The 27,450-nt window shown below is 39.3% G+C and overlaps 2 protein-coding genes across 3 annotated transcripts in view; both read left to right on the top strand.

Moving 5' to 3' along the window:
* The first annotated feature begins 680 nt into the window (after positions 1–680).
* On the top strand, positions 681–16,791 carry LOC144659046 (bile acid-sensitive ion channel-like). The gene is made up of 12 exons (XM_078519566.1): positions 681–1,215; positions 3,275–3,298; positions 4,436–4,586; positions 5,172–5,263; positions 8,572–8,735; positions 9,567–9,638; positions 10,133–10,238; positions 11,315–11,381; positions 12,354–12,411; positions 13,031–13,101; positions 14,073–14,148; positions 15,445–16,791. The coding sequence occupies exons 1-12, from the start codon at positions 891–893 to the stop codon at positions 15,604–15,606; spliced, it is 1,368 nt and encodes a 455-aa protein (XP_078375692.1). The 5' UTR covers positions 681–890; the 3' UTR covers positions 15,607–16,791.
* Positions 16,792–17,618: 827 nt separating this feature from the next.
* Positions 17,619–27,450, top strand: part of LOC144664073 (acid-sensing ion channel 4-B-like) — a 35,251-nt gene continuing 25,419 nt past the window's right edge. For both annotated transcript variants that reach the window (XM_078525281.1, XM_078525233.1), the window contains exon 1: positions 17,619–17,988. The gene's annotated coding sequence lies outside the window, so the exon portion shown is untranslated. The remainder of the gene's footprint in view (positions 17,989–27,450) is intronic.

Genomic DNA, 27,450 nt, shown 5'->3' on the forward strand with positions numbered 1-27,450 from the left:
CAGTTATTATTAAATTTTGCTTGCAATGAAGTGGTATTTTAAGTTATATTATAATGGTGTATAAGCAGACGTTTTTGAATTTCCACTTCGATTGAAAGGTGACAATGCCTTGTCGTACACAATTTTCAGAGGATTTCCTGCAGCTCACGTATATTGCTTTCTTTACATATTAAAAGTGTAAAAAAGCGTTCTCTGGTTTAAAAAGTTAAGAAAAATATGAGCTTTCGGCTATTTTACTATAGCCTTTGACGAATGTACATTCGTCAAAGGCTATAGTAAAATAGCCGAAAGCTCATATTTTTCTTAACTTTTTAAACCAGAGAACGCTTTTTTACACTTTTAAAAATAAACCTGCCGACAAGTCATAATATTATGACTAAATTGCATAAAACATGGAGAAAATAAATTAATAACCTGGCAACACTCCAATCTAATAACATCATATCTACATAACAACTTCGTGCAGTACGTGGAGGATTTCCGCTAAGAAAAAAACATGTGTTTTTAACACATGCCAAAGCACACTGAGTACAGAAATCAACTTTAAATTATTGAACTACTTTTCTCGCGTTTTGCTTTATTTTATTGCCATTTTTTGGAAACACTACTGAGTATAAACAAGAAGATTTAATTGATAATTAATATGCATCCTCTTAGCTAGAGAAACAAAAGGTTTCAGTTAGATCAACTAAATTAAACAATCGTTTAAGATAAAACCAACGAACCCTATTGGTTTAGCATTTTCCTCAAGCAAAGATGTTCGAGAAACGCCTTTGTCATGGTATATTAAAAAGCCTTTCAATCCATATCCAGCTACGTCTCAGACAGCCTTCAACTCAATTAGTTAGAAGTTAATTTCTGCAAAGTTGAACCAGAAGGCACTGACAAACATGGGTGACAGCGACAGAGAACGCTCCAGCCTTGACCAAGTTCGTGAATTCTGCGCCGATACAACCGCCCACGGCCTTGCTCGAGCGGCTGCAGCCAAATCTTGGCCTGCACGGTTATTTTGGATAGCAATATTTATTTTTGCAGCCACGTTTTCCGTCTGGCAAATAAGTAGAAGTGTTGAAGCTTATTTCGAATATCGAACGAAGACAGAGGTCTTTCTCGTCAGCAAAGAAAGGCTACGTTTTCCAGCGGTTACAGTTTGCAATATAAACCCATTCAAGCTGTCGAAAATTGAGAACACACCAGTCTGGAAAAGCGTGGCAAGTATTATTTGTATGATGTATATTTATGTTTTATTTCTGCTTAAAATTTTTCGTGGAGGGGTAGAATGTTGTTTAATTATTAATTACAAAGAAATGTTTTACTTTATTTGTATGGATTTTTAAAGTTTTTAATATAGTTTTTCTTATGTTATATTTCTTATAACTTATTTATTTAATACACAGTTACACTTTTATTATTGGATTCGAATTTTGCACAACAAAGAAACTTTCACAATGAAATAATTGTTATCAATGATAGAGAAAAAAAATGGCCTAGCTCACCACTACTCTCTCGTTAAGCTCAGTGGTTAGTGCGCCCAACCGGTATTTGAGGGGCCAGGGGTTCGATTCCCGTAGGGAACTAAGATTTTTTCTTTGTCCCACGCTTGTGACATAATGAAATTTCATCTTTATCAAACAATTGTCAATTCTCGGGATCATTTAAAATACTCGTTTCTTATTTTGTATCACGACTACAACTGAATGTATGGTCGACGGCTATTAGAGCACCTGGCAACACAAAAAAAACAATAACAACCTTTGAATGACGTCATTATAATTAACTAAGTCGGCCATACTGTTAACAGGAATGAATTTTTGCTTGGGCCATAACGACAAACCCTTATTAGAATTTGGGACCCCTTCAAATCTGCTTCCATTCGATGAAGTTTCACTGTTCAAAAAGAAGCCAAAAAAAAAAAGTTAAAATGGATCACTCTCTGGTCGACATTCTGATGAAATGTGTCAAAGCATAAAAATAGTATAGGTCGAAAAAGGTAAAAGATGTGTTATCGAATGAAGTTACGTCATAACTTCTTGCATCATCAGCTACATACATACATACATACATACATACTTTATTTCTAGTACACCTTAGCTGTTCTAGTTTACAGGTGCTCCGAGAAGACCAAGGGGAACTCAGATGACCCCCCCCAGCGACCTTTCCCAGCACTTGTCCCAGTCGAGCCGCCATGGAACGACCGAGGAGTGTAGTGGCGCGCGGACTGATGCTGGGGACGTGACGCGCGGGAGTGGATGGTGCCCTGCCGAATGTCACGTCACCTGAGTGGACGAGGTCGAGCCGCGAGCGCGGCGAGGCACACCCCGGCCGGTCCCCGTAACGACACAAAGGGGCCACGGATCCCGGGCCCGGCCCCGGCGGCCGCGCCCCCGCGATGTCCTGACAGCTCACACATGGGGTGTGGAAGGAGGGGGGGGGGGGAGGGGGGGGGCCGGGGGGCCGGGCGCGGAGGGGGCGCGTGGCGGACGGAGGGGGGGGGCACAGTGGAGCCGGGCCGGGGGCGGCGTGGGGACGTGTGATGCGCACGGGGGGGCGGACGCGTGGTCACCGTGCTGAGGGTGACTCCCCGGGACCGCGGGCGAGCGGTGGCGGCCGCGGGCCTGGGGAGACGAGCGAAGCACTGGCACTGCAGGGGAGAGGTGAGACAGAGGAGATCGATATTAACTTATCGGTGATATTTGTAAAAAAACATAAAACAAATCGGTCGGGAAACAAAAAAGTTAGACAGTAGCTAAAAAGAAGATAGGTTTCCCTGCTCGTTTACGAAAAATCGACCAAGCCTCAAACAAAAGTGCAATTCAGCGTAATTTTTGAACAAAGACATCGTGGGAAAATAAAGTTTTCAATGAATGAATGAATGAAGGACTTTATTACTGTGTCTAAAAATGTTTAGCTGAGGGGAAAAGCCCCCCTTTTTTTTTTGCCCCCCCCACAAAAAAAAAATTTAAAAAAAATAAAACTATTATTTACAATTTCAATTAATAATCTAAAGTTAAAATAAGTTAAAAAAAGAAGCTATTTACATAATAAAAACGGATAAAAAAGTATCTATCCATCCATCCATCCATCCATCCATCCATCCATCCATCCATCCATCCATCCATCCATCCATCCATCCATCCATCCATCCATCCATCTATCCATGAACTAAGATGGCCCGGAACTAGTAGTGTTTAGTGAAATATATATTTTAATGGAAATGCTTGGCCTTATTTTAACATGAAATGTTTTGTTATGTGCATCAATCCTGTGCAGGAAGCAAGTAGAAAACATGACAGCTTTGGTGAGTAAATATTTTTCGATCGTTATGATTTGACATCATCAAAGTTCTAAATTTAAAACTATTGATCCCGCAAGACTGTTCTTTTATCATATTCTCGACTCATCATCATCATCATCATCATCATCATCATCATCATCATCATCATTACTTTGTTTACCCTCGGATTGAAGAGAGCTAAAGCTAATATCTCGAGCATTTCACAGTAAGCACAGACAGGGGCAAAGACCAGTCCACAACACCGGGAACTCATGCCCACTCTACGATAAGTGTGTGGGTTCTACGCCCCTGCTGACCATAACACTGAAGATGCAGGAGGCGGGGCCTACGGATCGCCACGAGAAGACGAAACAACCAGCAGAGAACAAAGGCAGCACATTCCCCAGTTTAGACCTGAGTGTTGGTCCGGTCTGGGACCAGTGGCATCAGTGTCTATAATTAATGCATGAAACAATTTTTGTTTCAGCAAAGTGCTCCGTTTTGGCCATATTGGTGTAGCAAAGTGATACACCAATATGGCAGGCCCACCGCCGACCGGTTAGCTCAGTTGGTAGAGCGACGGACTACAGTGCGGGAGGTCTCGGGTTCGAGTCCCAGACCGGACCAACACTCAGGGTCTTAAAATAACTGAGGAGAATATGCTGCCTTTGCAATAACATCTGCAAATGGTTAGATATTCTAGTCTTCTCGGATAAGAACGATAAACCGTAGGCCCCGTCTCCTGCATCTTCAGTGTTATGGTCAGCAGGGGACGTAAAAGAACCCACACGCTTATCGTAAAGAGTAGGGCATGGAGTTCCCGGTGTTGTGGTCTGGTCTTTGCCCGTTGCATTGTGCTTACTGTGAAATGCTCGGAGATATTAGCTGTATAAGCTACTCTTCAAATCCGAGGGTAAACAAAGTGATGATGATGATGATACTTATTTCGAATTTTGTTTTCCCAATAACTTGTTGCAATGAACATTGTAAAGTTGAAATCTGAGCATTTGTTTCTTTCTACTGTTAACCCGCTGAGTTGGTTTTTCTTTTCTGAGTAGTAAAACGAAAAGGTAATTATTTTAGTGAAAACAATCTATTGTCAATTATAGATTTTGTGAAAGCGATTTCGTGAAATATCTGAAAATTTACTTTTTTCAACAGATAGTATAAAAGAAGCACTAATGACCAATGTGCTTGTGAACATCACAGACAGTTTCAACAATGATGCCTGGAAAATGGGAAACCTTGGAGACGAGTTGATCGCTTTACGTCGGTTTCCTGGAAATAATTCGCATCTCTATTGTTCCCATAAGTGAGTAATTTCCGCTCCCTAAACAAATGAAAATATTTTTTGAGAAACATAAAAAATCAAAAGTCACTGACTTTAACAAATAGAAGATTTAATACGTAAAAGACAACCGCAGTTGTGAACGTAACTTAAGCACATGCGAAAAGAAAGCACGAAAAAAAAGATGGCTTGAATGGGATTTGAACCCATGTCCTGTTTAGAGCTGTTAATGTTTGGAGTTCGTAAGACGCTCATAGAAGACGAAGATATGGGAGTAAATATACCAAACATATCGTGTATTTGGAATGCGGGTGAAATATTTAATACAAGATAAGCATTTCCATACATGTTCATTTCCATAAACATAATTTGGAAATAATCGAAATTAAAGTCATTGACTTTGTTATTGGAAGTTGCGGTGGCTTATTCCGGGACATAGGTTCGGGTTTGGCAAGCCCTTGCACATTGCCTCCTCTCTTCACTCAGTGGTATAGACTTCTCTCATTGTTGCATCAGACGACCATGCGAGCTGCACCATTAATTAGCGATCTAACGTAACCAGAAAACATGCGAGTTATTGAAAAAGCATCCCTTTGTGTTTATTTCTAGAAATTTTTCTCATTATTTTGACATGATCTATGGAAACTGCTTCACCTTCAATGGCTCAAGTTCACGCGTAACAGAACCCGGTCACAGACAAGGTACCTTATAACAAAACCTTAAAGGGTCGATTTTTAAATGCAGTGTCTTGTCGTGTAGAGAGAATCAGAGGGAGGAAGGTCTTCCTCAGTGACATTCAGTATATCGACTAAACGTCCCTGGAATATGATACCTAGACTTGCACCAAGTCGCCCTCTTTTATTGGCGAGCGAAGCGAGCCACGCGTCGCGAAGCGGCGCGCAGGGAGTCGCGAAGCGACGACCGCGAGTGACGAAGTCGCGAGAGGGCCACATACCTAAACCGCGCGTCGAAGGACTTTGAGAAAGTCTATATGATACCAAGTAACATCAGAAGCAAACCTAGTTAGGCAATTTAAAAGAGGCCTTGTTTGAAAATTATAGGAACAGCTACAAGCATTTAGATCATTTTATCTTCTAGTTTGATTATGTTTTTATTAATGAGTTATTTCAATTATTTTAACATTTTAAAGTATGATTAACTGTCAAACATTTCGAGCTCGCGCGCACTCGTATACTAATTTAACAATAGATTTTCTGTCGAGGAACTATCGGCTGATAGTTGCCCCGGGATTAAAACAAATATTAGCCCGAGAAGCGAAGCTCGAGATATTATTTTAAAACATCAATCGGCAATACAGACCAATGAGACAGAACACTTATTCTTATTTTCACCACTAAATTCTCCGCGCGCACATACAAAAACAGATCGTATTTTTTTACTTTTGAGGATAAAAAACTCAATTGAAAGCCGAAATTAACAAACGAAACAAAACCAGACGAGAAACCCACTAAATGCAGTAAATTTGGTTGGGTTTTTTGTCTGCAGGCAGCTTTTTTACAAAAAAACAGTCACGAGCGGGCACTATCGATCCGGGCATTTTTCACGGGAGGGCACTATTTTAACAATAGAGTGCTTCTGTCGAGGAACTATCGGCTGATAGTTGCACGCGGATTGATTTCTTAAAACAAATATTAGCACGAGAAGCGTAGCTTCGAGGGTAGTATTTTAAGAACATCAATTTCCAAGGGGCAATATCAGACCGATAGTTCCGAGACAGAAACACTCTATTGTCTTTATTGTTCACCACTAAATTTCTCCGCGCGCACAAAGAACAGCACGTAATTTTACTTTTTGAGGTTAACAAACTAATTGAAAGCCGAAATTTAACAAACGAAACAAAACCAGACGAGAAACCCACTAAATGCAGTGAATTTGGTTGGGTTTTTTTGTCTGCAGGCAGCTTGTTTACAAAAAACAGTCACGGGCGGGCACTATCGATCCGGGCATTTTTCACGGGAGGGCACTAAGGGCTGATAGTGCCCTCCGGCGGACGGGCACTATCGCGTCACGTGTTCAATTAAACCAACAGAATGGAGAAAATTAGTGGTGAACTATAATTTAACAATAGAGTGTTTCTGTCGAGGAATTATCGGCTGATAGTTGCCCCGCGGAATTTGATGTTCTTAAAACAAATATTAGCCCGAGAAGCGAAGCCGAGGGAAATATGTAGTTTTAAGAACATCAATAGGGCAAACTGACCGATAGTTCCGAGACAGAAACACTCTATTGTCTTTATTGTTCACCACTAAATTTTCTTCCCGCGCACATACAAAAACAAGCATCGTGAATTTTTTACTTTTTGGGATAAAAAACTCAATTAAAAGCCGAAATTTGACAAACGAAACAAAACCAGACGAGAAACCCACTAAATGAGTGAATTTGGTTGGGTTTTTTGTCTGCAGGCACGCTTGTTTGAAAAAAAAAAGTGACGCGGGCGGGCACTACCGATCCGGGCATTTTTCTTCGGCGGGGCACTATGGGCTGATAGTGCCCTCCGGCGGACGGGCACTATCGCGTCACGTGTTCAATTTAAACCAATCAGAATCGGAGAAAATTTAGTGGTGAACTATAAGGGCTGATAGTGCCCTCCGGCGCGCGGGCACTATCGCGTCACATGTTCAATTTAAACCAATCAGAATCGGAGAAAATTTAGTGGTGAACTATTACGAGGAAACATGTGATTACTTGTTTATGACATAGAGAGCAAAATTGTTTGGACATTCTTCACGGTGATAAGCTAATTTTAGCTGGCGGAACGAAGATGCCTTCGTAAAATCACACAGTTGAACGACAAGATCAAGCAAACCCTTTCGCTCAAAACAGAATAGCTTCGTCAGTAGAGCTTATGTAACTTAATTCTAAATGTAAGTCAGTTGGCCGCCATGAATGAATTTCGTCCAGAACTCACCAAGCGTCTAGTTGATGCATGTTTTCTAGTTTTCAGTGGAAGTAATCATCTGTTTCCTGAGATTCAGCTTTCTGCATTTCGTTTCAAGCTCTCACCCGGTTTACATTCCTTTTTAATCAAATAACTCTGGAAACTGAAGTCAAATTCCGAAGCAACGTGCAACTAGCGAGCGCTGTGTTTAAAAATTCTACTCAAAATCCCGCCGTCAAGAAGCCATGCAAGTGCAGCGCTCTCGGAAAATTAGAAAGGAGGATTTTTTCTGCTCATCCAATAAGGATCAAGTAATTTTGCCCCGGGCAATTACCAAAATTAAGAAAAAATGCCCTCTGTCTCGGCCGAACGGTAGTAAAATTTTACTACCGTTTAAAGATCAAAAGTCGGCCGACACTGTCAGAAGACAACTACGAGATTTAAGCAACAAAATTGGAAAACCACCACAGCCAGTGTTCACGAGTAAGAAAATTAAAGATGATGTCAAGATGCGCGAAGAAAAACCTCCATTAATCAACCAGCAAAGCGTTGTGTATTTATTCAAATCAGTCAAATGTGGCTCGTGCGATGCGAGCTATGTCGGGTATACCCGCCGACACTTATATCAACGTGTTGCTGAGCATCATAGCTCTGTTGGAATCGGAAATCAAATCAAGAATGAACACAATATGGAGCCAAAGAAACTTGAAGACCATTTCACCATCTTAAAGAAATGCAAGAGCAAACTTGACTGCATGATATATGAAATGTTATATATCAGAGAACTTTAGCCAACACTAAACACACAATCAGACTCAATCAGAGCAAAATTGTTTGTTCAATTTCCTAATTATCACTTTAGCTACTTGACACCTTATCTGCATAATTGTATTCGTATTTATATGCAAGAACTAACGCCAAACATTTCACTTGACAATGATATCCGACGATGTCGAAACGTCGTATATTACTTTCGCTAATATTTATATTGAAATTAATTTACTGACGATTAATTAATTATACAATAATAGAAATCTTGAAACAATAGAAACAGAAACAAGAAATATAAACAAGAATTTACGTGTAGACTTGTATTTATTTCTCTTTCAGGTTTTCAAATGAATTTATTTATCAATGCTAATGAGTACACGGGCATGCTCGCTGAATCTGTTGGTGCCCTCGTTTCTATTCACTCGCCCTACGTTGAGCCTGTTATTGACGAGAACAGCATATTTGTTGCTCCGGGGTCAGCGATCTATGTGTCGTTACATGTGGTATGTTCTAAAAAGATAATCGGTTTGCGTTTATCAATCTTGGAATTACCTGTCTTAACATAATAAATGGGCAATAAAATAGTTAAAAAGCGATGTACGGAGTAATTGCAAGAGTATTTTGGGATAGCACTTCAAATTGAAGATGGTAGATCAAACAAAGCGGATTTTTATAATTGGCTTAAAGGGACTATGTCACGGGGATTTCGCAGATTTTTTGTCTAAACTGTTCTGAAATAAGTGGTAGGCAACTTTACCGATGAAAAACATTATCTTTGAACATTTAACTGAAGATATAATCTTTACTGTTGGGGTTAGAAATCAAACTTTGGCTATAAATATCGATTCTTTTGAAGGTGCGCGGAAACTATTTGAAAACGTTGGCTAACGTTTTCAAATTGCAATCCATTTCCATGAGAGCCATCTGCAGCCAAACTCGCTTTTAAACAGTTTTACTGTTCTAAAATAGCAATTGTTAATCAAAATTGACTATTATTTTTAAGTTTCCTACGACCGAAACATAAATTTTCGCTGTTCAGAATCTGGTAAAATCCGTGACATATTCGACTTATCCGATAGACCATTTTGGAATTGTCTTCTCCTTCGATTTCAAAATAAGACTGGTGCAAATAATTTGAAAACTTACTCACGTATGAACCTGTTACGTGGCCCTGCTTGTGACGAGTACCATGTAGTTAAGTGATTTGAGTGTCTGGCCCGTGTTTTCGGAAGGTCGTGGATTTGGCTCGAGCTCTAGACTCAGGGTTTTTCTTTACCCCATGCTCGTGACAACTGACAGACGAAATGCAAATTACCTATTTTGTTTCTCTACAGCAAAATGTATCTCTCCTGGGACATCCTTTTAACGGAGGGAACTGTACTAACAATATCAGCTACTCTCAAATGGTAAGATTTGTCATTATAAAGCCTCGGCTAAACGATCAAACATTTTCGTTCAACATCGTGTTTGTCACACACAACATGGAGTGGCTAAACGAGCAAACAATGTTTGATCAATCATCTACCGAAGTGAGCCCACATAACGCTTTGTGCGTATTACCGCTAAAATTATGGCGCGACGTCACATAGGTTTCTGATTGGTTGCTTTTTCCCGCTTGGGCTTGCTTTGTTTGCAGAGGTGGCTAAACGATCAAACATTTGCGCGTGAAACAAAATATTGGATGAAAATGTTTGATCTAGATCAAACATGGGAAACCATTAAAATGCAATGTTGAGAGAGGCGGCTAAACGGTCAAACATGCCCTTCCAACATGATGTTGGACGAAAATGTTTGATCGTTTAGCCGGGGCTTAATATATCATAATTCATCGTACGTTTCGTACTTGTCGCACTATTTCAATCTGATATTTACTCCTGAAAATGTGTTTTTCTCCTTATAGAGCTGCCTCAGAAATTGCATTGCAAGCAAAATGAGAAGTAGATGTGGTTGTTCATCCGTCGTCCTGCGCCAACAACCCCTATGCGATCCTTTTAATGAAAAACAAGGTAAAATTATTGCTTTGTGCGAAGTACGCCAAGTACTGCTATGAAGGGGAAACCCCTTGTTAATTGCTTGTTTTTTTTTTTCAATTTTGGCTTGTATGAGGACCTTCTTTGAGTTACGATCGCCCTTTAGACTTATTCGCCTACAGCACCACAAATAAATAATGTCTAATAAAATTAAAGCAATCAAACAAGCAATAATACAACTCATAAAATCTGAGCCGTAGAGAATACATTTTTATCGAATGACACACCGCAAAATGTAAAATGTTAATATATAGATTTAGCCAAGCCTAAAAGCGGAGCTCCCAATTTACTGACCATTTATAGAAAAAATATAGCACTTGAGCCCGCGATCCAATGTAAACCATTATTTGGTTAGCGGCAAACTTCAAAAACATTTGACCTCGATAAGTTCTATATGTGAGCCCGCGATATGGTCATGTGATACTTGTCAGCGGATACCTTGTTTTGACAGTTGTCAATTGACCATGAAATGGATGTCCAATATCAAAGATGTAAGCTGGCGTTAACCATAGGTTTGGTGACCTTAAACCGATTTCTGGAGTATGACCGCAATGTTGCGCGACTTCGTCGCACGCGCCCGCGAGCCATGCCGCTAGCCAGGATGACCATGAAAAACCAAAAGCATGGGTTCTGTTAATTTTCTATGGGTATGGGGCTTCGCTCTGCGGCCCTTCGGGCCGCTGGGAGCTCCACTATTAATTCCAGTTTTCAATCTTCTTCCACATTTTAGTTCTCATTTTATAAGTTTAGATGAAATGGGTTTTGAATTTAAAAACAAATTAAAAGCCAACCAAACAAAACAATTGCAAACAACCGTTATGGACTTATAAGTCCTGTATTCAGATATAGCAACTGTCACCAATAGCGGGAATCAGGTAATCAAGTTGATAACAAGTATTTTCAACCAGTTACAGAACCCACTCAAAGCAAGCAACTGTAGACCACTGCCAGATATAAATGGTAACTTTCTATTTTAAAACATCAAGTAAGCTAGAGGTTACTGTGAGTTGTTATTTTAATCGCAACTGACAAGATAACAAATTTCTTTGTAGCCAAGTGTCTGGATGACGTCAAGCAAAATCAAGACTTCCGAAATTGTTCTTGCGACCCTCCTTGCAAGTAAGTGTTGTGGGTATTCAATGAATCATTTCTAGTCACTTATATCAGTGATAATATGGTCTTCTTCTTCTTCTTCTTCTTCTTCTTCCTCTTCTTCTTCTTCTTCTTCTTCTTCTTCTTCTTCTTATAATTATTTTTATTGCTGCTGCTGCTGTTGCTGTTGTTGTTATAATTCAATCTTAGGCTTTTAACTCGTTAGAGAGCTGAGAGGAAAGTTGAATCAGAGTCTCTTTCGAATTTTATATACCGTAATGATTCGATTTAGCGCCCTCCTTCCAATAAGCGCCCCTTCCGAATAAGCGCCCCCCTTCAAATGTGTTTTTGTCAATAAGCGCCCCTATTCCAATAAGCGCCCCCATTCTAATAAGCGCCCCTATTTTAATAAGCTTCCCTATTGTGTTCTGTCCCTACTAAAGTTATTGACGTCGAATAGATGAACTCATGAACATTCACCGTACCGTACATTATATATTTACTGCTAAAATGAACAATTCTTGTAAAAGTAACTGTGACAGTAACAATTTGTTACTGTCACAGTTTCTGTTATTGTTATTTATCTTAATATTTATTAAAATTTTGCTTTGAATATTTGGTTGTTTCTTAAAAAATTAAATAAGCGCCCTGTCCCGAATAAGCGCCCTGTCCCAAATAAGCGCCCTCCCTTGAGGTGCCAAAAGTAAATAATCGCCCCGGGCGCTAAATCGAATCATTACGGTATTCGATAATTCTTTCATGTACAAAACATAATAAGTGTTTATGAGTCGCCGTTGTTAGGCAGTGTCAAACACATCAGGGAACACGTCATTGAACGCACTTTCTTTGTAATCCGTCCTAATTTTCTTCAATCTAAGCTATCTTTGTTCCTTTTTGTTTGAATATTCCTACTTTGCTATTTTTTTCTGCCTTGATAAACTATTAGATTAATTAATCAATTTAATTATTTGAAAAACTAACATTAAAAAATTTCTTTAGCCGACTGCATTACTTACACACCGTGTCTAATTCTGTATGGCCGTCCAAATCACACATGGTAAGCTAAGTACTGTATAGTACACGAGAGTCCATTCTATTTAAATAGACTGTGTCACGGCCGAGTTAGGTTTATTTTTTTTAGTTTTGCCAAATACTCGCTTTGAAACTTTAAAGAAAAACTTATTTGAATTCAAATGATAGAACCACTGATAGTTTCATTGCAACCAAGTGTGTCTCCCGGACGTTAAAATTTGAAGTTACAAGCAAACGAGACTTACTTTGAAAACTGTTCAGCCCAAAAGTATTTCAAAACCATATATCGCAATCCGTTTCAATCTTCGTCACCTTTGACCAGCCGTACATTCTTTTGTATTTTCTGTGTTAAAGAATCGTGGTATTGAAACTGGTAACCACTTAAAGATATCAGACCTCGTTAAGTAAGCATTTACTAGTGATCATTTAAGATTTAAACGGTATTAAGCTACGAGTTTTAACCGCGAAAAGGTATGACAGTCACGACCATTCTCAGGAACTTTTATATTGGAGATTCCCCTCCTAAAAAGAAAACCCCCATTGACTTGTCCTTATATCCATCAGGCAATACATCTACAACCTCTACCCGTCCTTGCACATTGTCAATATTTGAGATGTTTGATATCGGTTTTGTTTATTTTCAGCCCGGGTTATTGAAGGTCCTAGAGAGGAAGGAAAACATCGGAAAATTGGTCACCAATTTAGACTCTGCCAGGTAACACGACCATTTGGAATTCTCCGCTGACGTGCCAGGCTAGCTGTTAAAAAAAGAAGCTACAGTAGTCAAGAATATGTAAATTGTCGCCGTTTCTCAACCAGTTCATCAAACTGGATCGCTTGTTGTCAGGCTAGAAAGTAGTTATTTTACTGAAATTTAAAGCTAGCTATTAATAAAAAAATGTTTCTATTTTTTTAAAAAAATTCGTCAGATAAGACTTTGAACGAATGAATAAGTAGATAAATAAGGCCAAGTAAAAAAAATGTTTTTCGTCCCCGCGCGCTTCATTTTTATGGGGCCGCTTCTCTTTTTTAATATTTTGTATTGGGAAAGTTGGAACGAACACAAACGAACAGGCGTTACTCCTCAATTAAGAACAAAGAAAATTTGGTGAGAGATGGCTTTTGTTTGCGTTTAAATACGAAATCAGGCCAAAATTTTAAAGCCTCAGCACACGCTAGGTATGTACTGGAGAGGTCAGGATTCACTTTACAAATTCGCTTTTGGAGAACTTGACGATGGAGGACATAACAAAACCAAAAAGCGCCTGCCCGCTCTCTTTTTATAGAAATCAGGACGAGAAACATTTTTGTGTTTTACTTGGCCTAAAAACAAACAAATTGATAAAATGAAAGATGAAAGTCAGCATGGAACATAGTCATCGATAATAAAGTTGACATAAATTTCGATGTTTATATTAGTCGGGGTTTTTTGGGCGTTTTGGGGGTGAGAACAAAAAAAAAACAAAACAGCTGAGTTGCTAAACCTTGTTCTAAACCACAAGGCGGTGTTAGTGCCGTGCTTCTCGCGTAGTGTATAATCTGTATTGGTAAAGAGTATCGGACAGTGTCCTTTTGATTGGAGGTAACCTTTTTTCCTTGGTGCATAAAATGACAATTTAATGCGGCATTAGTGCAGCTCAAGGTTTAATTTTTTTATACTAATACTAAATTCTTGAATATTCTCAGGGAAAACTTGGCAAGGCTCAATATCCACTTTGCTTCCTTGGAAGTAACGAACATCGAACAAAGCCCGGCCATAACGGTACGAACATCATTTATCATATCTACAGCATAATTATTGCACAATAGCGGCCATAACGGTATGAACATCATTTCTCATATCTACAGCCTAATTATTGAATAATAGCAACTGACATTGTTACAGAACACACACAGAAACGTGGCATTTTGATGTCAGGAAGAGGTCTTAGTAGAAAGTTATCGCATGATTTGTCGTGCAAAAAGGAAGTCCAGTAAAATGTATTTTCTTCGCACACCCCCCGTCACGAGATATAGCCCTGCCTACTCCAAAATAATAACAAAATCTGGACAAATGCACATCTGTGTAACCAGCCGTTATTTTACTCATGCACTCTCTGGACCTTCACGGAATTTTAGAAAAGCGCTTTGATTGGTTATATTACGTAGAATATTTACTGATTTTTCATTGGTTTATTAATCTTGAGAGATGGGGAAAGGTGTGTACAGGCTAAGAACTGGACATGATAAATTTCAGGCTATTAATTAATGTGCTGTCACTCAAACGGAGATGCTGCAGAGACACGTCCCAGTGGCCCACAGTGACCGGATCTGTCGCTACAACATGTCCCTGCTTCATTTTGTTGGTGTGTACAAGTTGTGATTTTGTCCCTGCAACATGTACCTTCTAAATGTCGTTGCTACATGTCCATGCTAAATCTCATTGTTACATGTCCCTGCTTAATGTCCTTGCTACATGTCCCTGCTAAATGTCCTTGCTACATGTTCCTGCTAAATGTCCTTGCTACATGTCCCTGCTAAATGTCCTTGCTACATGTCCCTGCTAAATGTCCTTGCTACATGTTCCTGCAAATGTTCCTGCTAAATGTCGTTGTTACATGTCCATGCTAAATCTCATTGTTACATGTTCCTGCTTAATGTCCTTGCTACATGTTCCTGCTAAATGTCCTTGCTACATGTTCCTGCAAATGTTCCTGCTAAATGTCCTTGTTACATGTCCCTGGCACATGCCCCTGCTAAATGTCCTTGCTACAAGTCCCTACCACATGTTTTTGCTAAATGTCTTTGTTTCATTTCCCTGCGAAATTTCCCTGCTAAATGTTCCTGCTAAATGTCCGTGCTACATGTCCTTGAAACATGTTCCTGCTAAATGTCCTTGAAACATGTTCCTGCTAAATTTCCTTGCTATGTGTTCCTGCTAAATGTCCTTGCTATTTGTTCCTGCTATAAAATGTCTTAACTACATGTCCCTGCAACATTTGCCTTCCTGTATAAACACCTTTATGGATGTTGGTTGGTGCAGGTCCACTGAAATTGGCAATTTGTTCTTCGTCCTTAGGATGGCACTCTGATGGGGGATATAGGCGGACAACTTGGTCTGTTTATTGGAGTCTCGTGTATAACTTTAGTCGAGTTCCTTGATCTGTTATGGCGTCTTGTGTTCCCAAGAAAGAAGACAATGTCCAACCAAGTAAGGGCCTTTGAAGGAACCGAGCGATGAGCAGCAGATTGAAAACGATCCGTCCATAAGGAAAGACTCCCGTCTTATATCTTTATTATGTTTGCCAATTCAACACTGCAATCCCACGAAGGCACGAAGGCACGAAGGCACGAAGGCACAAAGGCACGAAGGCACGAAGGCACGAAGGCACGAAGGCACGAAGGCACGAAGGCACGAAGGCACGATGGCACGATGGCACGATGGCACGATGGCACGATGGCACGATGGCACGATGGCACGGTGGCACGAAGGCACGGTGGCATGATGGCACGAAGGCACGAAACGAATGAACGAAGTGAAACAATTGCATACAGTTGCATTTGTGTTGGGCATGTGATGCTGCAAATTGAAAAAGTTAATTTCTGAGCCAAACAACACGTAATTCAATGAATAATGCACATTAAAACTGTTTCTACAGATACCTACGCCTTAACTTTAAAATAACAATTTTTCTCACACATTTAACAATATTGCGTAGCAATGAAAATTGTAAAGATATGCTCTATATTATTTATTCGAACTTCTGTATAAATACAATGCTAGAAGTATAGCATGAATAATTTATTGTTATGAAAAGGAAAAACTGACTGTGTATTTATAATCAAATTCAGAAACACAATCACAACAAAAGTCAAAGAACCCCACTTAGTAAACTTTTGTTAGTCTTTCTTCTTTCAACAAATGAATCCTTAATATCTAAACAAAAATATACCCACTCTGATGAAAGAGAGTTATTATTAAATTTTGCTTGCAATAAAGTTTAGTGGCGCATAATCAAAAGGTATTTACATTCCACTTTGCATGTTAGTTCACAATGCCTTGTCGTACACAATTTTCTGAGGATTTCGTGCAGCTTGCGTATTTTGCCTTCTTCACAATTAACAGCTTTGTATTTTGGAAAATGTTTTAATAATTAACGAAAATAAAGCTACGATCAAGTCAGATGCTAGAGCTGTTTGTTGTGGTTATTTGGTTTCAATAAAACATGGAGAAAATAAATTAATAACCTCGCAACACTTTAACTCAATAACAACATACATATAAATACGTACTGTACGTTGAGGATTTTTGCTAAGAAGAACTGTTTTCCCGGACATAACACTCTAATTTTACTCAAAAATAAAATACACTCAGTAGAGAATTCAACTTTATTACACTGCTTTCTATCGCGTTTTGCTTTATTTTTCTGCCATTGTTTGGAACAACTATTGAGTAGCTGTACTTATAAACAAGAATGTTTAATTAAAAATTAATGTGCATCCCTTAGCCAGGGAAACAAAAGGTTTCAGTAAGATCTACTAAAGTAAACAAACGTTTGAGCTGAAACCAACGAACACTATTGGTTTATTATTTTCCACAAGCAAAGATGCTTAAGAAACGCCTTTGTCATGAAATAAAAGCCTTTCAGTCCATATCCAGCTACGTATCACAAGCAACAGTCTTCAACTCAATTAGATAGAAGTTAATTTCTGCTACAAGGTTTAACCAGAAGGCACAAACATGGATGACAGCGATAGAGAACGCTCTCGCCTTGACCAAGTACGTGAATTCTGCGCCGATACAACCGCTCACGGTCTGGCTCGAGTGGCTGCAGCCAAATCATGGCCTGCACGGTTATTTTGGATAGCAATATTTATTTTTGCAGGCACGTTTTCCGTCGTGCAAATAAGCAAAAGTGTTAAAGCTTATCTTGAATATCGAACGAAGACAGAGGTCTTCCTCGTCAGCAGAGAAAGGCTACGTTTTCCAGCGGTTACAGTTTGCAATTTAAACCCATTCAAGCTGTCGAAAATTGAAAACACACCAATCTGGAGTAGCATGGCAAGTATTTATATTATTTTTTAATATAATATATATATTTTAATTTCTGCTTTACAATAACAGTAACAGGACAACTTTTTTGCAAAGAGGCTGTTAAATTGTTAATTATAAAGAATTTTTTTTCTTATTTTTATGATTTCTTAAAGTTTTTAATGTAGTCTTACTTATTTTATATCTCTTCTACAGTATTTATTACACTATTATTGTATTCGACTTTCGCACAACAACGAAGCTTTCACGCACACACAAAAATAATTGTTAATTCTCCTGATTATTACAAATATTTGTTTATCATTAAATTGCATCATGACAATTGAATGAATGGTCGACAGCTACTACATTACCTGGCAACACAAAACAAAAACAACAATAAACTTTGGATGACATCATCGTGCGAGCCTGGTCCTGAATAATTAACTATGACCCAAAAAACTACAAAAATTAATGTTTAGGAAAATGACAAACTCAAAACCGTAATCAGTAATTTGGGGCCACTTCAAAGCAGCTGTTTCGTCGTACTGGATATGACGGTCGAAGTCAGTGTTTGTGTTTTAAGAGAGGGTCCATATGAAATCCATGCAATATTAAAATTTGAGTCTACATCGACCCTCTCAGATTTCCTTTATATTTTGCATGGGGCTACATATTGAGATGATAATGCTGTAGGTAGAATATTATCGCAAAATTCTTTAACGTGTGGAAGATATCGTGGTCAACGTGCCCATGGTCGGTTTTGAGCCAAAAAATACCTAAATTTTGACCCATCTTTTGACCAAAATATCTCTGCAAGAATTGAAGCTTTCCATATAAAAATACCACTGTAATTAGTATCACCTAGTACAATTTAAATGATATCATCAAGATTTTTCATCGCTCTCACGTTTAGTAGTAAACCTATTTTAAAAATAAGGTATTTCGGGCAATGCGTGACACTAGAGATTTTAGGGTAAAATTACGTTTGAATATCGCCGATGCGGCGTTATTCTGATGGTTCCATTAGCCATTATTTTGTAAAACATTTACTAAATAATAAATTAAAGTCAAAAAAAGTATGTTAAGTTCAATCGGCACGTATGATTTTAGCGTACAAAAATGTGGTACATGTGAGTCGGGGGTGGAAGAGGAATAATGTGATGTTGATTATTCCATTATTCCGACTCAAAAATTTCCGTTATTCCATTATTCCAGGCACGAAAAGATCATAATTCCGTTCGACAAAGTCTATTTATTCCGCAAAAATAAGCTTAACTTACCTTCGTTTAACTGACAGTCGTCTGCAGTATTCTTGGAGTTATCTCGATTATGCTAATTTTAAACTCAAGAATATCAAAAACAGTAGCTTTTATTCGATTATATGGCAAACTTCTACCTTTAACTGTTTTCCAGTTATTTTTTTAGGATATAAACAAGACTGCGTTCCATTTATAACCACTAGGTAACAATAAATCGTCGTTCTTCAGTATAACTTAGCTGTGAACATCAAAAAGACACGATTCCGCTCTACAGGTTAATGCTTATATTAGTTTCGAATCCGGCGATTTCGGCCACAATGAAGTAGATAACATAACAACAGTCGAGGACAAAATCTAAACATTGATCGTCAGAAATTAAACCAGTAAAAACCCATGCACTTGTAACTAACTTTTCGTGTCGTTGCCGCCTACCGCATTAGCATCTAACGGTTCTCAAGCTGAATAGTCGTCCTTATCAGCCTCTCTCTTAGGCAAATCTGGAGTCAGACTATTGACATCGTGTATCGTGTTAACGTGATATAAAAGTCAAAACAGTTTACAAAACCTTTCCTTTGATCCTATTATAGCAATTGCATGACAAAAAAATCGGCTAACAACTTCAATCGTAAAATACTGAGTAGCCTTAAAAACCATTCCACAGTACATATCTTGACGAGCCCCCGAAAACTGAGTGGATAAAGAAACCTATAGATCCGATAAATTAAAGTCAAATAACTGAAACTCTACCGATCGCAACAATCATCACCACGACCATTCTCATTTGTTTCATACTGTATTCTCGACTGACCTGGTGTTGCCATTTCATCAATGCACAAGTAATGTACACTGTCACGAGAAACTTTGAATAAATACTCAACAAAGCCTCAGTCTCGAGGTCAAGCGACCACTTCTAGTTGTTACAGAAACTCTTGGTTCGAATGACTCGGGCTCACCGTTTTCTTCATCATCGGATGATTCTGAAGCGACGTCGCTATCTGGACCTCCGTTAACTGCCTCTCGAGTCTGTCCACGTCTGCCTGGCAAATGATGTAAAATCTCCCTTGATCATCTTCACCTAATCCTACGTCAACTTTGTCAATGACGGTGTATGGCGAATTATGCGTGTCCCTATTTCCTTCGCGAAAGAAAAATATGTCATCTGAAGACGAATTCTCAAGCCATGTGATATCCATAGCTCCATCTAGGAAAACAATGTCAACGGATGATCTTTGCTTTACAACTAGGTCTTTGTTCAACAATGCCAGAAAAAATCCCCACTGTTCCCTTTTTCTAGCATGCCTGACAGCCACTACATCACCTTTCGAAAACAGCACGTTATAAGGCATTATTAAACTTTGACGCACTCCTAGAACATCATCCCTGTCATCACCTTCTTCTACAATGCCACCTCCACCATCGGTGGCAATCGACTGGGTATGTACTACTGTTCCCGATTTTTCAGCTTGAAGACGGAACGACACCTCGTAGGGAAGATGGCATGTCTCCTCCTTCGTTTTTTCCCGAACAGAATTCTGGCGAACACTTCGACCATAAACACCGGCAAAGTTTGAAACGTGGTTAGAGAGATTCACCCTGGGTTGGGTTTTCGTTGAACAGTTCGTTACAGAACAGAACGGATACCGAGATTAATATAACGTCTCCCCGCGCGCGCTTTCACCCTACGTTCGTCCTCATAATCATGCATGAACTCTCTAACTGGTCTGTCACTGTGCCCCTGACGAGAATGACAGGCTTACTGAGTGCAGACATGCGTGTTTTTTTCTTTATCAATCTATACCGATAACTATTCTCTTAGTGAGCTCACTAAGCTATTATCACTATTATCTGTACTTTTTATAGGCTTTTGTTAAATAATCTTCGAATTATTTAAATCATATTTTTAACATCCACGTAATTAAGATCAGCATGATAATTCTTATTTGTTTCTGCCGCGAAAATGTTATTTTTGACCTGAAAGTGAGACTTAGCAGAATCTTGACGATCTGAACACAACTCAACGAGAATACTTGCGTCAACCAAAAGCCACTGTTGCGGTGCGTACAAAAACATTGTTTCGAAAGAATCGTTAGGGAGGATATACCAGGAATCGCTCCGAGAACAAATGGACATATCACAGCCTCCGTTTTAACAAGTATAAAAACCGTTTTAGCAAATATATAAAATCGCTTTTAATCAAGCCATTATCGCACAAAAAATAAAAAAATCATCTAAAATCAAATGCCATTCCCCACCAAAAAACAAATTACAAACATACTCTAGCATACATCAGCAGGCTAGTATCAAAAAAACCAAAAATTGAGTGACAAGTAAGGTAACGATTTAATGGAAGAATATTTAGAAAGAACGACAATGCCTTTTAAAAGTCACTGAAACTAATCGAAGTCAGCAATGCAAAGCGACTGCCGCAAGCTTCAATTCAATATCTTGGAGAAAAACAGCTGCATTGCGAACGGTCCACAGATATAGAAATTCTCTCCAGCAATGAGAAATGTGAAATAAGATGTCTTAGAAGTGTTCATTCTTTTATAACTATTTCCATTGTTTAGAAAGACAATAGGACTGACCTTTTGAATTGAACAACCTTGATCCGGCCGTGGTCTTGTCGAGTCTTGTTCTGAGTCTTGTGTGATGACGCGAGCGTCGACGAGCGAGCACATGGCTATGGGCCTGAATGGAAGACTGCGATCATAGGGTACAGCGTTCTCACACTCACCACGCAGTGGTTTGCAAAATCGCAAAACGGAATGAAACTGTTTTATGCTGTTATATCGGCTCTTCGCTTCATTTTCAATCACTTTAAACTCACCACTGGACATGGCACAATTGTACTATCATTTATTATTTTAAAATAAAATCGTTATTCCATTATTCCATTATTCCCTCCAAAACTCGTTATTCCATCATTCCTAGAAAAATACATCCTCGGAGACCCAGGGGCAGTTAGTGAGGGCGACGTGCAGCTTATCGGGACAACGGGATTTTCGGGCGAAAGTTTACAACATAGAGCGTAACAGCCCCTGGGCACTTTGTCTTACCGAACCAGTTCCAGAAGCGTTTGAACTCCTTCCTCCTGATTGGCCACAAAAATATTTTTGTGGCCAATCAGCGACGAGGACCGGCCAGGAGACTCTGATGTCTTCTTACACGAAGTTGTTTTCCTCATAGACTCGTCGTGGATGCTCTGCCCATCAATCGGATGCTATTACATGGACAGTCTCAGAAAAAAAAATAAGCCTTAGATGACTGCCAGTTCTACACTGTTAGTTGCGCGCTTTTTAATAGTTATTCGAGTAAACAACAATTCTTATTATTTTTCTCGGTCGTTCGACTTCTGGAACTTGCCACGGTCTGGGTACTTCACTGCACGGGCCACGCGTTAGCGAAGATATCGCTGTCGTCACCTATTGTTATTTTGTTGCCAGCTTGACAGTTAAAACAAAGGGTTTTTGTTTAATTTGTTGGATATTTAAATAACAAAAACAAAACTTATAAACAAGAGGTGCTCGCGTATAGCTTTAAAAACTTTTGGTTTCCTTGCGCTATGCTACAGTTAACATATTCCCAGGTCTCGTTGTTTTGTTTTTGTTTTGCTTTTTTATCTGAGACCCACGTGGTATCATCCGATGGACGGGCTTAACAACAACGACGAGTCTATGAGGAAAACAACTTCGTGTAAGAAAACGTCAGAGTCGCTCTTCTGGTCAACCTCGCTGATTGGCCACAAAAATATTTTTGTGGCCAATCAAGAGGAAGGAGTTCAAACGCTTCTGGAACTGGTTCGGTAAGACAAAGTGCCCAGGGGCTGTTACGCTCTATGTTGTAAACTTTCGCCCGAAAATCCCGTTGTCCCGATAAGCTGCCCGTCGCCCCCACTAACTGCCCCTGGGTCTCCGAGGATGAGAAAAATAAAGCCATTATTCCATTATTCCAGCTAAAAAATAACCATTATTCTTATTCCGTTATTCCTCTTCCACCCCTGAATGTGAGCAAAACAAATACAAAGTTCTGAAAGTTTTAGAACGAGTTTCATAACATGATGGATAGGTCGGCTGAGGACGTGAGAAATACGGCTTACATAAATCCATAAACCTTTTAGCATCTAAAGTGGTTCGTGATGTTAATTATCCGGCTATTTAATGCCCATAAATACAGACTTACAGCGTGAGAAAAGGTAAACAAGCCACTTGACATGTTCATCATCGATCGAATTCAAGCGTATCTTCACGTGCAGATTGGAAAGAGAAAACGTCGCTCACTCCTGTCTACCTGGTAGTTATAATGTTCACAAACAATTCTGCAAGGATTTAGTTTCCACTTGTCTCGTAAGCGATGGCCTCAGTACTTCACATTTTCATAAGCCTGGTAAGTTACTTTCCACCCGGGCGCCATGTTGTTTTGGACTAGTACCCAGTCTCTCAAGACTTGCCTCAGTGCTCGATCGAAACGCTGGAATGGACCATTGTTTTACTCGAAGCGTAGTATAGTACAGTACAGACGATTTCTTTCCGTGGCGCTCTCTGTCCAAACAATTTTTCCAGCTGCATCTTTCTGCAGACAATGTTTTTTGATGTCTTCAAACAATTTATGTGGGCATTTTGCTATTGCAAACAATTTTTTTTTCAGGATTTTTGATCCCACTTGGCCACTCCTCCAAAAAAATAATGTTGCTTAAAATGTTGTCAAAACCATTAATGCCAATTGAAAGGTCTTTCAAAGGCCTTGTTAACAAAATCGAACGACCGCGCAGTTCGATTTTGTTAATAACGCGTATAATTACATACCCAATTGGACTTCACTCAATCTTTATACACTGGGGTTATATCCACCATCTCTCTAGCTCCTGTTCGTACCATATTGCAGATCAATGTGATGTATGAAAAAGTTAAAGTAGCTTATACACAATACTACTTTCAAATTAATGAAAACACTAATGAAGTACTAATAAACCTTAAGTGAGGTTCTCTGCGACAAATCGCTTCGTGTGTACTACTTCAAAAAGTCCCTGCAACAAGGCGTTTGTTCGGTGCACCTGCAGCGAATTTGGAAGAGGGAGAATGTAAACTAGTTTTTGAATTCAATACATGAAGCTCTTTCATTGGTTAGTTTATATTTTGTCGCAGAAGTGCACACACGCTGCGACAAGGCTGCTTTCACTCATTTTGTCACTGCGATCAGTCGCACGAATTTAAACTGGTTTGAGTTTGTGCCTGGTGCAGCCTCGCCCTCGTGGATCATGTCTTTCGTGCGCTGTCGACATGTCGTCATGCTGACGCGTATATTTGCATTCTGCTAGCTTGCTGCAAGTAGTTTCTTTTTCGTTGCTCTAGCCGTGCTCTCCACTGGCTTCGGGCAGTGCGACAGTGTGACTCAAAGGGCCTCGATGTGGAGCCGTTTTCTATAGCAACCGTCCAAGCACTTACCTCTCAATCGGGTTTCCGCTTTCGCCTCGGGGCCACTCCGCTGGTGCCTCATTCCTTATCATTCCCAGCCAAACCCCGCCTTTAATTCGTTGCGTAGCTTAACAGACATTAACGGCAGAGGTCTCGATCCCTGGCGCAGAACAGAAGGACCGTAGACTCTGGGAGCGAGAACGGATCATTCCATCTCAAGTCTCCGGTGCATGCGCACAATTAAACCGGAACCATAAATGGCCCAGAGGGCAGAGGACGGCCCAGTTCGGTCAAGGCTGACGGAAAATGCGCAAGTTCTTGGAACGAAATTTAATATCTAAACTCGTTTATCAACCGCTGGTTTAGGGGAACGAAGACCCTGGGAACAAGGATCCAGAACAATTTCAACAAATTTGGAATCACCTGTATCTCTGATAGTGCTCCTACTGATTTCCTAATTTAAAGCTAGAATGACGGACCGACGTATCGACGGAATTAAATATTTGTATAAGTGTAGATCAGCGTGCCTTTTTACAACTCATGATTCGTCTTTGCCTTGACCAGGTTGTTGAAAGTTCGTTTTCAATGACACTCATAATCATACTCTTTTGTTCTATTTTATCTTTCCTGTAGGCAATCCTTAGAATAAATGTAAATGAGTGAAATACTGTAAATGATTTAATAAACGCCCCACTCTCAAATAAACGCCTCCCCCTGAGGTGTAAAATTTGTATTAGAGGCCTCTACTAATAAACGTCCCGTGTCTAATACACACCCCTGCTCCCCCCATCACCCCCACCCCTCCTCAATAAAAAAAGAAAAAATATATTCGCCTCAAAATTCAAGTAAACGTTTCATGGAGTAAAAAACACGCAATTTTCTTTAGTTAGTTAATTGATTCACTCGGACATCGAAGGGACCAAAGGAGCTAGCTAGCCAACATGGTTAACCCCGATGCGATGACGATGAAGACATCGATATCGAACAATCTGTGAACGACATCTTTAGGCTTTGCATTAGAAAAGATTAGAGTAGTCTCCTACTCACAAAATCTGTTTCCTATCTTTATCCGGGAGCAAACTACGCGTCATATTTACATACTTGTTTGTCTGTTTGTTTCGTTACAGTTAGAGTGAAATCATAGGCTCCTGGTGAAATGAATGCCCCTTTTCTACTAAACGCCTCATATTTATTTAAAACTCCCGCATGTACCCCTTAAATTAAAAAGCCCTGGCGTTTATAAGATTATTTACGGTAAGTCGGTATTAAGTGGCAGTTTCTCTTAAAGCGGTCCATCGCATTTCGGGTCGGAAAAAAGTTTTCCCTCAAACTTTGCCCAGTGAACTATCTAAGGTTGTAAGTAAATGCAACGACTTTAGTTTTTGGAAATACGTTAAAATATATTTTTTAGGGCTCTCAACAGTGAAGGCTGCAAAAGGCCTAATTTTGAGCTTGGCCAGAATGAGAAATTTCATAAGTTGACGAGCTCGCCGCTCAAAAACAACCAAACGCACCAAATTAGTATTATTATTCCTAAGTTAAGTGGTCCTTCAAAGGTTGGAAACGCATGTTAATTTTGATACATTTTGATTTACGGGTCCGTGAAAATTTAAATATCAGCAACCGTTAGATCGCTTTTTGTAAACATGCAAAAGTATGGTGTCTTCGCCGGCCTTTATTTCACGAGTCTAGATCAGATCATTCTAAATTCCAACAGAATCCTACTAAACAGATGTTAAGAAGCATAGAAATATAAAAATACCTTGCACTTTTTATCTTCCTTTGCCACAGCGACTTCGAAAATTTCGTGCTTATGCGAGTAAGTAAGCTCATTTGCATAATGTGTATGAAATACTCGCATAAGCACGAAATGTTTGAAGTCGCTGTGGCAAAGGAAGATAAAAAGTGCAAGGTATTTTTATATTTCTATGCTTCCTAACATCTGTTTAGTAGGATTCAGTTGGAATTTAGAATGGTCTGGTCTGGACTCGTGAAATAAAGGCCGGCGAAGACACCATACTTTTGCATGTTTACAAAAAGCGATCTAACGGTTGCTGATATTTAAATTTTCACGGACCCGTAAATCAAAATGTATCAAAATTAACATGCGTTTCCAACCTTTGAAGGACCACTTAACTTAGGAATAATAATACTAATTTGGTGCGTTTGGTTGTTTTTGAGCGGCGAGCTCGTCAACTTATGAAATTTCTCATTCTGGCCAAGCTCAAAATTAGGCCTTTTGCAGCCTTCACTGTTGAGAGCTCTAAAAAATATATTTTAACGTATTTCCAAAAACTAAAGTCGTTGCATTTACTTACAACCTAAGATAGTTCACTGGGCAAAGTTTGAGGGAAAACCTTTTTTTCCGACCCGAAATGCGATGGACCGCTTTAAGAGAAACTGCCACTTAAAGGCTAATTTTTCGATTTCAGATTTTCAAAATTAAAAAAGGTGGAAAATTAAAGCCATGGCGATTTGTGGCGTATTGGATCATTTATAGATGACTCAATACATATCCCATGGCCCCTGAATGTCAGGTCCTTCTTGAAAGCACATAAACGAAGCCATGACGATCGCAATATGATCTGAGTCAGAGTGAAATTTGAGACATGAAATTTGAGATAAAATTCACAAGTCGGTCTGTCACGCAATCAACTATTGTCGGTGTTCTTCGAAGAACGACAGCACCAAAAACCACTTGTGCCGCAGATTCTTACTGGATGAAAACGATGACTACATAATTTCTTTGCAGTGGAAACATGTTTTTTATATGTGAACAAAACACGCGACCGAATTCTAAAACAAGTCGGTTTTCATGATCGGTGGATATTATATTTGATGCCTCGCCGCCAACTTGTTTTGATAACATCTGTTCTTAAATTACTATGGTGCTGGCAAATACGGCAAAACGCAGCTTACACACCAAGAGGGCGATGCCAAAAACCCTTGAAGGAAATGACTTTTATGCAATGATGCTTGCTTGTGGGGATATCTTTCAAATTGGTGCAGTACGACCAGCAGGTCGGTATGACCTTTGTGTTCGTTTGAATTTGTTTAATTTGCTTATTACCAGCCAACGACTTCCAGTAGTTAAAACTACTAACGATTTAAAAGTATTTTTATGCAAAAAGCTTCATAACGATGTTTTACTTCTTATAGCAACATTCTATTTAGTTTATATTTTACAAACTCTGAACTTATCACGATTTCCGTGTTGAGCTCATTTGCATATTGTCACGAAGTTAACACCATTTATTGATGCGAACCTGTAATTCCTCTTAAACTTAACAGAGATTTTATTTGATAAATAGGGACACCATTTCCTTGGCAATCTATTGATACTTTCAAATTTGATTGAAGAAACGCCGCATGTCTACAAA

The sequence above is a fragment of the Oculina patagonica genome, chromosome 1 (genome assembly GCF_052425735.1).
Source record: "Oculina patagonica isolate OP01 chromosome 1, crgOcupat, whole genome shotgun sequence".
Taxonomy (NCBI): Eukaryota; Metazoa; Cnidaria; class Anthozoa; order Scleractinia; family Oculinidae; genus Oculina; species Oculina patagonica.